At 30.8% G+C, this 13,140-nt stretch overlaps 1 protein-coding gene across 1 annotated transcript in view; it reads right to left on the minus strand.

Annotated features, from left to right (window-relative positions):
- LOC126771461 (uncharacterized) overlaps positions 1-9,157 on the minus strand; it is a 39,654-nt gene extending 30,497 nt beyond the window's left edge. Inside the window, exon 1 of the mRNA XM_050491357.1 lies at positions 9,054-9,157. Coding sequence (XP_050347314.1) covers positions 9,054-9,071 — 18 coding nt within the window. The 5' untranslated portion in view covers positions 9,072-9,157. The remainder of the gene's footprint in view (positions 1-9,053) is intronic.
- Between the last annotated feature and the right edge of the window lie 3,983 nt (positions 9,158-13,140).

Consider the following 13,140-nt stretch of genomic DNA (forward strand, 5'->3'; position numbering starts at 1 on the left):
CGGTCTGGAGGACATTATTATTATTATTATTATTATTAAGTCGTTCTAATGTTCAACGTGTAAAACTAGTTTCTTTTCCGTATGGAAGATAAAGATAAAGATTGCAATTGATTGGAAATACAAGTTTTGATAAGTTCCTACGTTTTGAACAACAGAAAAAACATACACACAGTTTATTTAGTAACTAGTACTGCCTCTATCATCTATATAGCATTTTTTGAGTGATAAGCGTTATGCATCAAGGTTTCATGTCATGAGATTTTAATTTAAAAATAACTGTGAATCTTATAGAATTTTCGATATAAAGGAAAATCTTAAAAATAAAAAAATTAAATATTTTTTATTTAAAAATATATAATAGAATAATAAAATGAATCAGAAATGATTACTACGTATTTGTAAGAAATAATTTCAGAGATAAATACGTTATTTATATTTATGTTACGGTCGCACAATTAAAAGTCACTCAGTAAATTATTTTATTTTATTTAAAAAATCTAAAAGATAAATCCGAATAAAAATTACTCGTACTCATAATCATTTATACATATTCATTTAACCTTCTTGAAGTAAACAGTTTATCAACTTGTTTTCATTTACACTTGCATTTCCTTTTATAAGAGATTTATACCGTGAGGAAGCTTTTAAAAAAAAACGCAAGCCCAAGGCTCAGAGGTTAATCAGGAAACAAGTATTGTACTCACGAAGCCAAGAACAAGCGTGACCAGTAACACGTCCGTGGAATCCTTTTGTTTATGGATTTAATTGTTTTTTTTTACAATCATAGACAATTAAAAGTTTAGATGCACTATTGACCTCTAAAAAGTAATTTTGTTTATTACTAGAAAATCTAAATAAACTTTGAAATTAAGAATTGTAGGTTTTTTTATTTAACAAATTGAGAGGAGACGGTAATTAAATGTTCAACTAAAATGTCATTGTCACTATAAAAATCTGTACAGTTTTAATTCGAGTAGACTCTTAATATACACAGTTAGCAATCTTGATATAACATTTAATGTAAAGCTACCACCAGTACGGAATGTAGCCAGCAAGAAACTCAGAAATTAACTATTCCAGCTTCAATTGTATAGTAATAACGAATTGGATCTAAGATATGTCTGTGATTTCTCACGCCCACATCTATCAAACCAGCAAACTAATAAATGAGCGTGATCTACCCAGATGGACTTAAGCTAAACAGAAGCCTCAAAGTAAAATTCTAAGCACGTGACCACTGCCTACTGCGTCGAGGTGTATCTAATCTGTTGTTTATATTAATGTTATTTTAACGTGTTTGCATATTTATTACCAGACATCATCACAATCTACGTTTCAGGATTAAAAACCTATGACGTCATAGAGTCCAGGTGACTACTTTATTGACTCGGAATATGTTTTTTTTTGTCGTAGGCAGACGGACGAGCAAACGGGCCGCCTGATGGTAAGTGATCACCACCGCTCATAGACGCTGGCGAATAATAACCATGCCTTACCTCGCCAAGCGCCACCAACCTTGGGATCTGAGATGTTATGTCCCTTGTGCCTGTATTTACACTGGCTCACTCACCTTTCCAACCGGAATGCAACAATACTAAGTATTGCTGCATAGCGGCAGAATATCTGATGAATGGGTGGTATCCACTATTCGGGCATGCACAAAGCCATCAGTAAACAAAGCCCCTACCGCCAGTTGACTGCCCACTATCAAAACATATTGTCACCATATCACTTAAAGTCAATTCAACAAATTCCGCAAATAAAAAACGACAATACCCAATTAAATAAATTAATATTTCAACAATACTTTTAGAATATTGAAACATGGCAACAAATGGCTAAAGAGAATTTTGCAACACGCCGATACTTTGTCTGATTAACATTGTACAATACAATATAATTGTATTTGAGTTACTTCACCTTCAATTCACGATAAACTCTTATAGATAGGAACAAGGCTGACGAATAATTGGTCACCATTATCATGGTCTGTTACCATGTAAAACCATAATCAAAAATATACTTATTCATTTCATTTTACGAGATTAAATTAATGATTCTTAGAACTAGCAAGGGACTTAGTATGGAAAATTTAATTTATATATGTGGGTGAAAATCAACGAAAACTGACCTAACGGGTTTTATTTCATTCTATATTTAACAGTACGTGTTGCCTGTAATTCGTTTTCTAATATTGAGCGTTACATTGATTGTAGTTGAATTGTAAAAATGGTTTACTAATAAGACACTTTTCACTTATTCACTGGTGGTAGGGCTTTGTGCAAGCTCGTCTGGGTAGGTACCCCTCACTCATCAGATATTCTACCGCAAAACAGCACTTGGTATTGTAGTGTTCCGGTTTAAAGGGGGAGTAAGCCAGTGTAATTACAGGCACAAGGAACAAAACATTTTAGTTCCCAAGGTTGGTAGCGCATTGGCGATGTTAGCGACGGTTAACATTTCTTACAATGCCGATGTCTATTGGCGTTGGTGACGACTTACCATCACGGGACCCTATGCTCGTCCGCCGCCCGATTATATAAAAAAAAGTCATGGAATCTCAAATTCCAAGGCCTGGGTTCAATCCTCGGTTCTGATAAACAAAAATGTATTGGGTTCCTCAGTTAGGAGTTTGAAAGCAGTGTTTAAAAATCACGTAAAGGCGAACTCTGAACTCTTCCGGTCGTTACAAATTTGAATTTACCGTTTATATATTTTGAGAATGGCCGCCTTGAACAAAATCGTAGGACGTTTTCAGTAAGGAATTAAAATGGCATTTTTATTACCAGTAATTGAAGGAATTTTACACTTAAAATAATTTTCATAAAACTTATATATATATATATATATATATATATATATATATAAATTATTTTAAGTGTATATATATATATACATTTTTATAGTTATGTGTACTATCAAAACGTACAGTACAGTACAGTAACAGCCTGTTAATGTCCCACTGCTGGGCTAAGGCCTCCTCTCCCTTTTGAGGAGAAGGTTTGGAGCTTATTCCACCACGCTGCTCCAATGCGGGTTGGTAGAATACACATGTGGCAGAATTTCAATGAAATTAGACACATGCAGGTTTCCTCACGATGTTTTCCTTCACCGTTAAGCACGAGCTGAATTATAAACACAAATTATCACAACTATCAAAACGTAATTACATCAAAAAAACGTTTTGACGTGTGTATGTAGCACACCTTAGCCCAGACAAACCGGACCCGTGTGAAAATATATAACCTATTGTTTATTATTAAAACATAAGACAATAAAGACATATTTTTAACATCTATATAAATAAAATAGAGTTAAATAATATTCTAAAAAATTACATAAATTTTGAGAGAATAAATAAATAAATACAAAAAATATCGGTTTATGTAAATAAGCAAAAGTATAAAAGGCTCATTATCTCGCGACATGTAACAGATTCCCACGTCAGGCGAGATGACGTTGAAATACTTATCTTGTGATTGTTCTATACTGTATGCTGTTTTACAGATAGATCTTGTGTCTATAGCAGCATAGAAATACCGTTTATTTTTATCTATATATGAATAATATTATAACGGAACTAGATACGAGGTTATAACATCATACAAATATTTTTCATATGACTACGAAAAGTATTATAACCAAGTTTGTCCTTAACGTCGAATACGTTATTCCTCTTTTTTTGTAAATTTTCCATTCATTTTTGAGCAGCAAAAGCATTTCAATCATGAATCATGTGACAGAATCTTAGAAACCGCTAACGACGTATACTGCAATTAAATAAATTCTATTATTTATTTAAATTTAATGACAATTAAGCTCGAAAGTCATTTAGATTGACAAAGTCTAGAACAATAAAGTTTCGATCGATGCAATCCATTGTTAACATTTTCAGTGACCCGGTTTTATGTAAGTTTTATGATCACTATTTCATATACTCGTACTTGAATTATATTTAAATATATTAATGGTATATAAGACTGAAAATCGCAATGGCCTTTTATATAACACACGTTTAAAGCTAGACTATTTAATATTTTTTATATAATATATTTGTTAGATAATGTTTTCGTAGTATTTAGTAATAATATATCTGACTGCTGGACAAAGGTCCCTGTAATTAGTTACGACAATTCGTATTTTATTTAACCCAATGCGATGACATCCTATGTAATCTTTGTGTATCGTATATCAGTGGTTAAAATTTTCATCATAAACATAGATGAAAACTTAGCGGCTGATTAGTTAAACACTTCTCTCTTTCTGCCATTACTGATTTAACATTCGAAAGAAGAAGACATTATTGTTTAAACAGTCACCCGCTAAACAAGTTTATAAGTAAGACAGTAAATGCCTTAACCAATCAAACTATTTTTTTAAATATCTGGATTATGTCTATTAGACTAGCTGGGCTTACTTAACGATTTACTTGAACCTAACTTGCTACGCCTACCTTCTATTTCGAAAACATGATTCAAATCTGAATAGTTCATTTACCTTGTTATCACATTACTTGCAAATTGACGTCGTTGGTCTAGTGCCTAGATTAGAAGGCCGCAAATTCAGAGGTTCTTGTTACAAACCCTAAATAAATTAAACCACTAAAAATAATTGGGGTTTTCTGTATACAAATTCTTAGTAGCAGCCCAAAGTCTGGTAATTGCTAGTGTTTTAGAAGCCTCTGCCTCGAAAAACACGTAAACCGTTGATCCTATGCCTGAACTCTATCCGTTCGTGTTAGTTTTGCCCACGATGGCATCAGGTAAATCTCATGATTATAAAAATTTCAAGGAGGACATCATAACTGGCACTAAATATGCACAGAAATATTTTGACAAGTCTATATAATAAAACTCCTTCGTGTATTAACTTGGTGAATCCGACCCAGTTCCCAAGAAAACGGAAGTCTACGTTAGATATATCATAGATCGTGACGGACATAACACGATTCGTTAAAATGTGAAGATATAAAAACTTTTTCCTTCTTTTAAATTTAAAATAAAAATGATTTTCGACAATTACACTTTATTTACTTATATATAAATATAAGTCGAGATGGCCCAGTGGTAAGAACGCGTGAATCTTAACCGATGAACGTGTTTACATGTGCTTAATTTCTGTTTATAATTCATCTCGTGCTTTTCGGTGAAGGAAAACATCTTGAGGAAACCTGCATGTGTCTAATTTCATCGAAATTCTGCCACATGTGTATTTCACCAACCCACACTGGAGCAGCGTGGTGTATCCAGCCAGAATAAGCTCCAAACCTTCTCCTCAAAAAAGGGAGAGGAGGCCTTAGCCCAGCAGTGGGACATTTACAGGCTGTTACTGTTACTGTTACTTATATATTTTATTACTATATATTTTACTATATTATTATTACTTATATATAAAAAAACTTATCATAGGCTTCTGTTAGTAAAATATTTATTTAATGTTGAAAATGTTGAATATTCTTTTATTTTGAATGGAAATATTAGTTTGATCCTTAAATGATTCATTCATACAATCAGTGATTCTATTTGTGGTTTCAATCGTTGATACATATTATTGCTTAAAATATGGGGACCTTCTATAAAATCTCAATGTGGTTTGAAATTGCAGATTTTGTAGTAATATTTATACACTAATATATAAAATTATCACTACAAACGATCTTTAGTTTCTGTAACTCATTTAGCATTCATTCAATGAATGTGCTTTTAAAAAATACAAGAAAAAAATGAGTTATCGTTTTCGAATGAGTGTATAAAAATAACTATTTCAATATTATTACATAAATAAAGCTATATAATATATGAGTATATGATTCAAAACGCCAGACAAAATAAACAAGTCACTCAAAAATGAAAGCTTAAGATATTTTAAAATATGCATGTTATAAATGATTTCATATAACTCTAGCGAGGTAAAAAATAAAAGCGGTCTCAACTTAAAATGGTTCCATGTAGCGTTACATTGAGCTAATCAAAAGCGAAATATTTATTCGGAGTGACATGCACTTACATATATAAATCATAATTTTACATTATTAAATAATATGCAAAGCTACCCATCTGGAATGTTCTATTTATTATGAATATACAGTATTTTGTGATTTGTTTGATGCAATTGTTATAATTCTTACTTTTTAATAATTGTAAAGTCCACCGGTACTGTAAGGACCAGCATACTATATATACTATATACAGACTATATTTCATTGACTAATAATATCAAGATTTGAATTTGTTAACTACATTTTAACATCTGTTACTTTCATAAAAACCAGTCTTGATATTTGCAAGACTTATAAACAAGTAACCGTTATAGATTTATTTTATGTAAATATATTCTTATGTAAAGTTGTTAATACGTTCGTTTGTCTGTATTAAGATATGTTACGAGATTTACTTACTCTTACATTACATGATATTTTATTTGTTCATAGTGAAGTGCTTGATAACTGCGGATAAGATATTTAAGTGACACAAGTATCTGCATAATCGCAAGTACACGCTTCTATAATAGAAAGCGTACGGCAACCCAAGACCTGGTTGTGATAAAATAAAATCAAATCGCAGGCTGCCATTAATAAACACTTGACAGAAAACCTCAAACTCAAAAATAAAGAAAAGGATTTTATAATCTACAGTGTAGGCCTGCAAATAGACCGTTGTGTATTTCGTTTTAATAGTTAAATAGCACAGATAAAAAAACAAAAACATTTCAAAAAGTTACGAACAGAGTTGCGAACACAACTTGTATTTGATAATATAAGTTTGATTTGCAACTCATTGAAACATTTATGGCGTAACGCTTTCGATCGTCGAAAGTGAAAACAGCGGGAAATAGCCGCTGTAGTAAACCAAATATTATCATAGCCCGGAGAAACAGTCATTGTTTACTTGCTAACAACAAACATAGAATAACGATATATTTTAATATGACATTTTACATTTACATTTAAAGTAAATTGAAGTTAATTTTACGTGGGTAGCTACATCATATGTTCTACCGCCAAATACGAGTAGCAATACATAGTATTGTTGTTTTCCGATATGAAGAGTGAGTGAGCCAGTGTGATAACAGACACGAGAGACACTACATTTTAATTCCCAACATTTGCAGCGCATTGACGATATAAGGAATGGTTAATTCTTACAGCGCCAATGTTAATGGGCGATGGTGACCATTTATCACGTACCATAAGAATGGCACTACTAGACCGGATTACATATATTAGATAATTATGTTAGTAAGAAGTTTAAAGGAATTTACTCTAAGCTGTTGTCGACTCCTTTGTTGGAAAAACATTTGTAAATTTTCGAACCATACAGATCAGTTTCCTAATGATATATACTCTATTGAAATGAATTTATTTTGAATAAAACTTTAACGTTTTCGGTAAAGATTCGCTTGTTATGGCTCATCATAAATTAAATATAAATTGTTGTTTACATCTAAAATGTTAAAAAAATATACGTATATATCAAAATCAATCGAAAACAAAATATATTTTTTACTCAAGTAGACTTTTACAAGTACTTATGAATAATCAAGCTCTACCATCGGTTCGGAATCGTTAGAAAATGATTGATTTTCTTAATTATTTAACTTGTTACTTCTAATATACTTTTTATCTCGATACTAAACTATTTATAATGTCGCTAACTGGAATCGGAGTATATGTCTGCGACATAAAAAGCAAAATTCGTTTTTTGAAATTTAAAAAAATATATAATTAAGTTAGCTTGCTGCACACGTCAAGTAACTTTAAAATATACTATAAAATAAAGTGAATGTGTGTTTGTTTGTTTACACTTTTTAGAAAATAGTGCCTATTAATAGACAAGGGGTGCAAAAAAGTTAGTGTTCATACTTTTTAACACATTTTAATGACTTGACTTGTAGTATTAACACACAATGAAATGTACAGATTGAGACGAGCGAACAGTTAAAAAAAAATTAGATATCTTAAATAAAAAAGTAATATATACTAATTTACTTATTAGACGCTCAAAATAATATCTTGGGTATAAGTAAATGTAACTTTTCTTTAATAATAACATAATATATGGCTAATTAAAAAAATATAAAAAAGTAATAAAAATATATTGCAAAATTGTTATAAAATATTGTTGTACGTTATTTTGGATCAATTTTGAATAAGAAATTATATAACATGCGTGTTATTTGTAGAAAATATAAGAATGAGAAATCATTTATATATTTTATTAATATTAATTTACATATTTTAAAGCTTTTGGACAAATTCTTTGATTTACTATTTATTTATTTTTATTGTTCGAAATTATTTAAACGAAAGGTTAAAATATTTTTTAAACAATATTATTTTTTATTAGATCGATTGTTTTTTTTTTTTTTTTTGAATTTTTATGTGTTTTAATTTTTTATTGTACAGATAATAAAGTAAGCTATATGATTTATTAATTATGTACGGTTAATATTATTTTATGAACTTATTATTTATTTATACTATGCAAATTATATATATATTTATATAGTCATTATTTTTTAGCTACATTAAAGAAACGAATGTCTGTTCAAAGTTGTTGTCGTGCATTTATCATTGTATATTTTTTCTATAAACATCAAGTGCGTGTATATTCCCACCATTTCAATATCACAAACCCGCTTCACTTGACCTGTGGATCAACCAAAAGGTCTAAGCTGTTCGACTAGAGAAAACAACGTAAACTTTTATAGTTCCCATATATTTATAAAACAAAATATTAATAAGCAATTTAAAGAATATTTCAAAACAAAATAAGTTTTATATTACATATCTGTTGTTTTTAAACGTGGACTAAGATAATCTAATGTTAGCGTAAAATTATTAATATTCGACCGATTCTTACACTATATAAAAAATACAAGGCTTCATTAAATATTAAACATGTGACAATATGTATAGAAGTGTGGTTTAGAACCACCGCTCACGGTACCACGCTAGACACAAAACACAGTCACTTTATTAAAAAAAAAAAATTATCCGAAAAATCCTGGGTGCGTTCTGAAACCACAATCCTACACTTAATTTTGACACTTACGTAAATTTTGGCGGACATTTTGTAGGTCAACTGTCACTTGTCACTCGCGAGATGGGCGCATGCGCGGAGAGACGCGCGGCGAATGGCGCCAGAAGCGTGGCGCTCGTTATATACTCGCCCCCCCAAACTATTATTATATTAATTACGTTTAAATTTTCACTGTACAAGCTCGATCGATCTGGATTTACTGCTTCCTAGTTCGATAATCCCGAAACGAGTGAGTTTTAAACGGAGAAAGCGAAAAAATGACTAGTTTTGCTACGCCGGCCGTTGCGTTTTAATTATAACAGGCGTATTTGTATAATCTTTTGCACTTATTGCCTATAACATATGCGTTATAACACGTTCATTCTATTGGGTATACTATCTTTTATAGATGTCAATTTCATTTTGTTTTAAATTTGAAAAAAATTATTAGGTATTTTGAAAGCACCTACATGCCATTTTTCAAACTCAAACACTTAGTGAATTCATATTTATGTATATTGAAGTACATATTACCATATTTTATTACGCTTAAAAAACTTCTTGACAGATTTATTTATTTATTTATGATTACCAACATAAAATACAGTAATAATTACAAATTAAAAGTTTAAAAATAATAAGTCTAAGGGTAAGGGTGTTGCTATACTTATAGTTCACCACGATCTAAAATAACAATAAAAGTAAAGAAAAATATAAAATTAAATTTAAAAAATTTAAACGTATAATATAAAATGTAAATGGTATTAGTATTACAGCACTACTAGAGACTATATAATAACAAAATAAAGATAAATTTAAAAACAGAAATCAGTTCTTATGAGACAACATACACCTTAAATATTTAGTCTTAAAACAAGCTGACTTGAAAATATATCGACATCTGACTTATTGTATAACATAGGTTAATTCGAAAACTTTTAATTGGTTTGAGCCCTGGACCTCGGGATCTGCGGCCTAACCATTATACTATCGAAACAGAATAAACTTACTTTAACCAATTTCGTGGAATATCGGTACCAAAAACAGATCCATTTTAAGTAATTAGCGTAGAAATTAGTCTCTTGAATTGAATTATAATGATGTATGTAAGGTTGTTTCCACAACAGCGTCTCGGTAATCTTAGAAGCTCGCCATATTATCTAAGGATTGCAATTTTATGCATAACTTTAAACGTGTACTTTAGTTATGATATTTTTTTTTTTCATTTTATTTAACTACTACTTAAAAAAAATGAGAAATATCGTGAAAAAAAATAGCGTTATAAGCAACAGTACGTGAAATGAAACCAAATATGTTCGGCTATAAATAATTTAATTTATTAACGCGTTTACGTTTTTAACTATTTGGAAAGTCGAAATGATTTAAAAAAAATAGAATAGAAAAATAAGCGTGGGTACAATTACACTCAATGTGAAAAGGAAATTTTACTGGGTCTCATAATTAAGTAAGTAATAAACAAAATGTGTGTATACTTTGCATTACTTTCTCCCACTTAACACTCAATCTTAACATTTAATATATCAAGAAATAATTGAAAATAAGGAAACAAATGCTCGTATAATCAATATGCTTATTGAAAAAACGAGAGGCTCGCGACTCCTTGACGAGGCAACATAATTCTGTTGCGACTAGAGGTACCAGGACGTGGCAGCAGCTCCGCCATTTATATGAGAACATCAATAAAGGTCAAAAAATAAATTGGCTCAAGAAAATGTAATGTCGATTTGTTTAAGTTTTTATCATTAGATTTTGTCGATAATTCATCCATTTATTTTATCTAAATTTAGTTTTTGAATTTCAGAAAAAACAGTTGTCAAAAATTAAGAAATATTGAAAAAAAGCATTGGGTGATAAGGTGACAAAATCAACAAAATTAACTATCGAGTACTTGACTAGATTTAACTTTTACAATTTATTTTTTTATAGAATAGAAGAAGGTGGACGAGCATATGGGCCATCTGATGGTAAGTGGTCACCAACGCCCATAGACATTGGCATTGTAAGAAATGTTAATACTCGCTTTCGTCACCAATGCGCCATCAAAAATGGGAACTAAGATGTAACAATACTAAGTACTGCTGTTTTGCGGTAGAATATCTGATGAGTGGGTGGTACCTACCCAGACGAGCTTGCACAAAGCTCTACCACCAGTAAATATTACATTACATAATATTACTTAATTTTATAGAGATAATTAACACGCACTGATGGTGGACCATTTAGCAGCAGTAAAGCTGATTTAGATGCTCAATTTTTGGCAATGGTTGCTCTATAAATACAATCATTTTTTTATCGCTGGAGAAACGCATTATAAATCATGTAAACATTAAATTGTCCTTATGCGTCTACAGTGTTTGTGTATAATAATAGTGTAGTGTAGTATAAGTAAATTTGTAAATAGTAAAAAATGTTATTTTTTTAATAATATTAGTTTATAATTATTAAACACGAAACAAATGTAAAGGAAATATAATATACTATTTCTATATTTTAAAACACAATAGTAATAAATATCGATACTTTTTTTTAATCATCGCTTAGCTTTAATTGCTAACACAACTTTCCTACTACAATATTTTGAATCCAAAGCAATTGATGACTACTTGTATGAGACCTATGTGCGTATCGAAATTTAAAAAAAATTGCGGATAAAATAACGAGCATAAATTATTTTCATATTATTCGAAGATATAACAGTGGCCTGAGTAACAATGATTTGTTAACACGACCAGATTCGGTGACTTGCGAAACAATATATGCGTTAAAGTATGCATTATTCAACACCGCGGCGCGCGGATTTGTAAGCGGGCTTAGGGAGTTTGAAACGAACCCATGGACAGAACCATTGATTTGTGCAACGCCTCGTGATCTACTTGGTTTTCAAACTATTGTTTTGAGTAGAGGCGTATCTGTGTTTATAAATTTATGACGAACATATGCTATAATTTGCGTATAATATTTTTTTTAAGATACAGCATAATATGCCGAAATAGTCCGGGAAAAAATTGTCTTAGGCTACAAATATAACAAAATGATCGAGATCTCCAAAATATCTACCAAAATATTATTATTATTTTTCAAAAAAGGAATTAATAATGACAGACGTTGACTGTATCAGGGTCAGTGCTCTGAGGAATTATTCTCTCTAATTCCCGCATGGGGGATGCGGGACATTTGGCAAATATAAAAATAAATGATATCCACGTGGATACAAGTATGTGAAGATGAATTAAAAAAAAACATTTGTCAATCATCAGCTATAGACTAGCAAGCTAATTTAAAATTGCTTGATACTCAAAAAGAGTATCCCAGAATACAGTGTCCCTAACTAAAATACAATACACGAATTAACCTCAAATTTGTCATTCTTTTTCGCTACCGACATAGAATATCGATTTTAAAGTAATTAATATCGAGTTCTTGACACAAAATGCACTCGAATGGTGTGGGTAATCATTCATGAATGACGATAACTCACGTTACAAACAGTAATACTGTTGCTCAATAACATAGAAGTACTTTGTTTAATATATTTACCAGTTACATCGAATAGCTGTGCCCCGCGTCTGTATACAAACTGAAATCTTATTATTACTGAAATAAAATGAAGCCTATATTGTTTATGGATAAATTAGCTTTCCAATAATTATTAAAAACAATGAACGACGAGTAGTTCCAGAGTTAATCAATTAAAAATAAATAAATCTCCTCTTTATAATATAAATATAAGTATAGATAAAGGCTAGTTTTAAATAGAAATTAATATGTGTAAAACTGGCAAATATAGCTCATATCCTAGATTTGCGATTGAGACTGTGAAAATAGATAGTTTAACTCCCCCCTTAGTCTAATGTTCAGCTACAAAATCAGTAGTCCCGGCTAAAGCTTTATCAAAAACAGCTGGAAAAATTAGGCCTCCCTTTGCCCATAAAGAACCGTCCTGCGCCTAAATACTCTCCCGACATGTCGGATTGCCGTGTAGGAAATGGATAGCGTCGCTGCGTTTCGATCGCGTTTTGCGATCACTGGCTCACATCACACCGTCAGAATTAATATTATAACTATTATGAACGATCGTTACAACATCGATTCATAGTCA

The sequence above is a fragment of the Nymphalis io genome, chromosome 10, assembly GCF_905147045.1.
Source record: "Nymphalis io chromosome 10, ilAglIoxx1.1, whole genome shotgun sequence".
In the NCBI taxonomy this organism is placed as follows: Eukaryota; Metazoa; Arthropoda; class Insecta; order Lepidoptera; family Nymphalidae; genus Nymphalis; species Nymphalis io.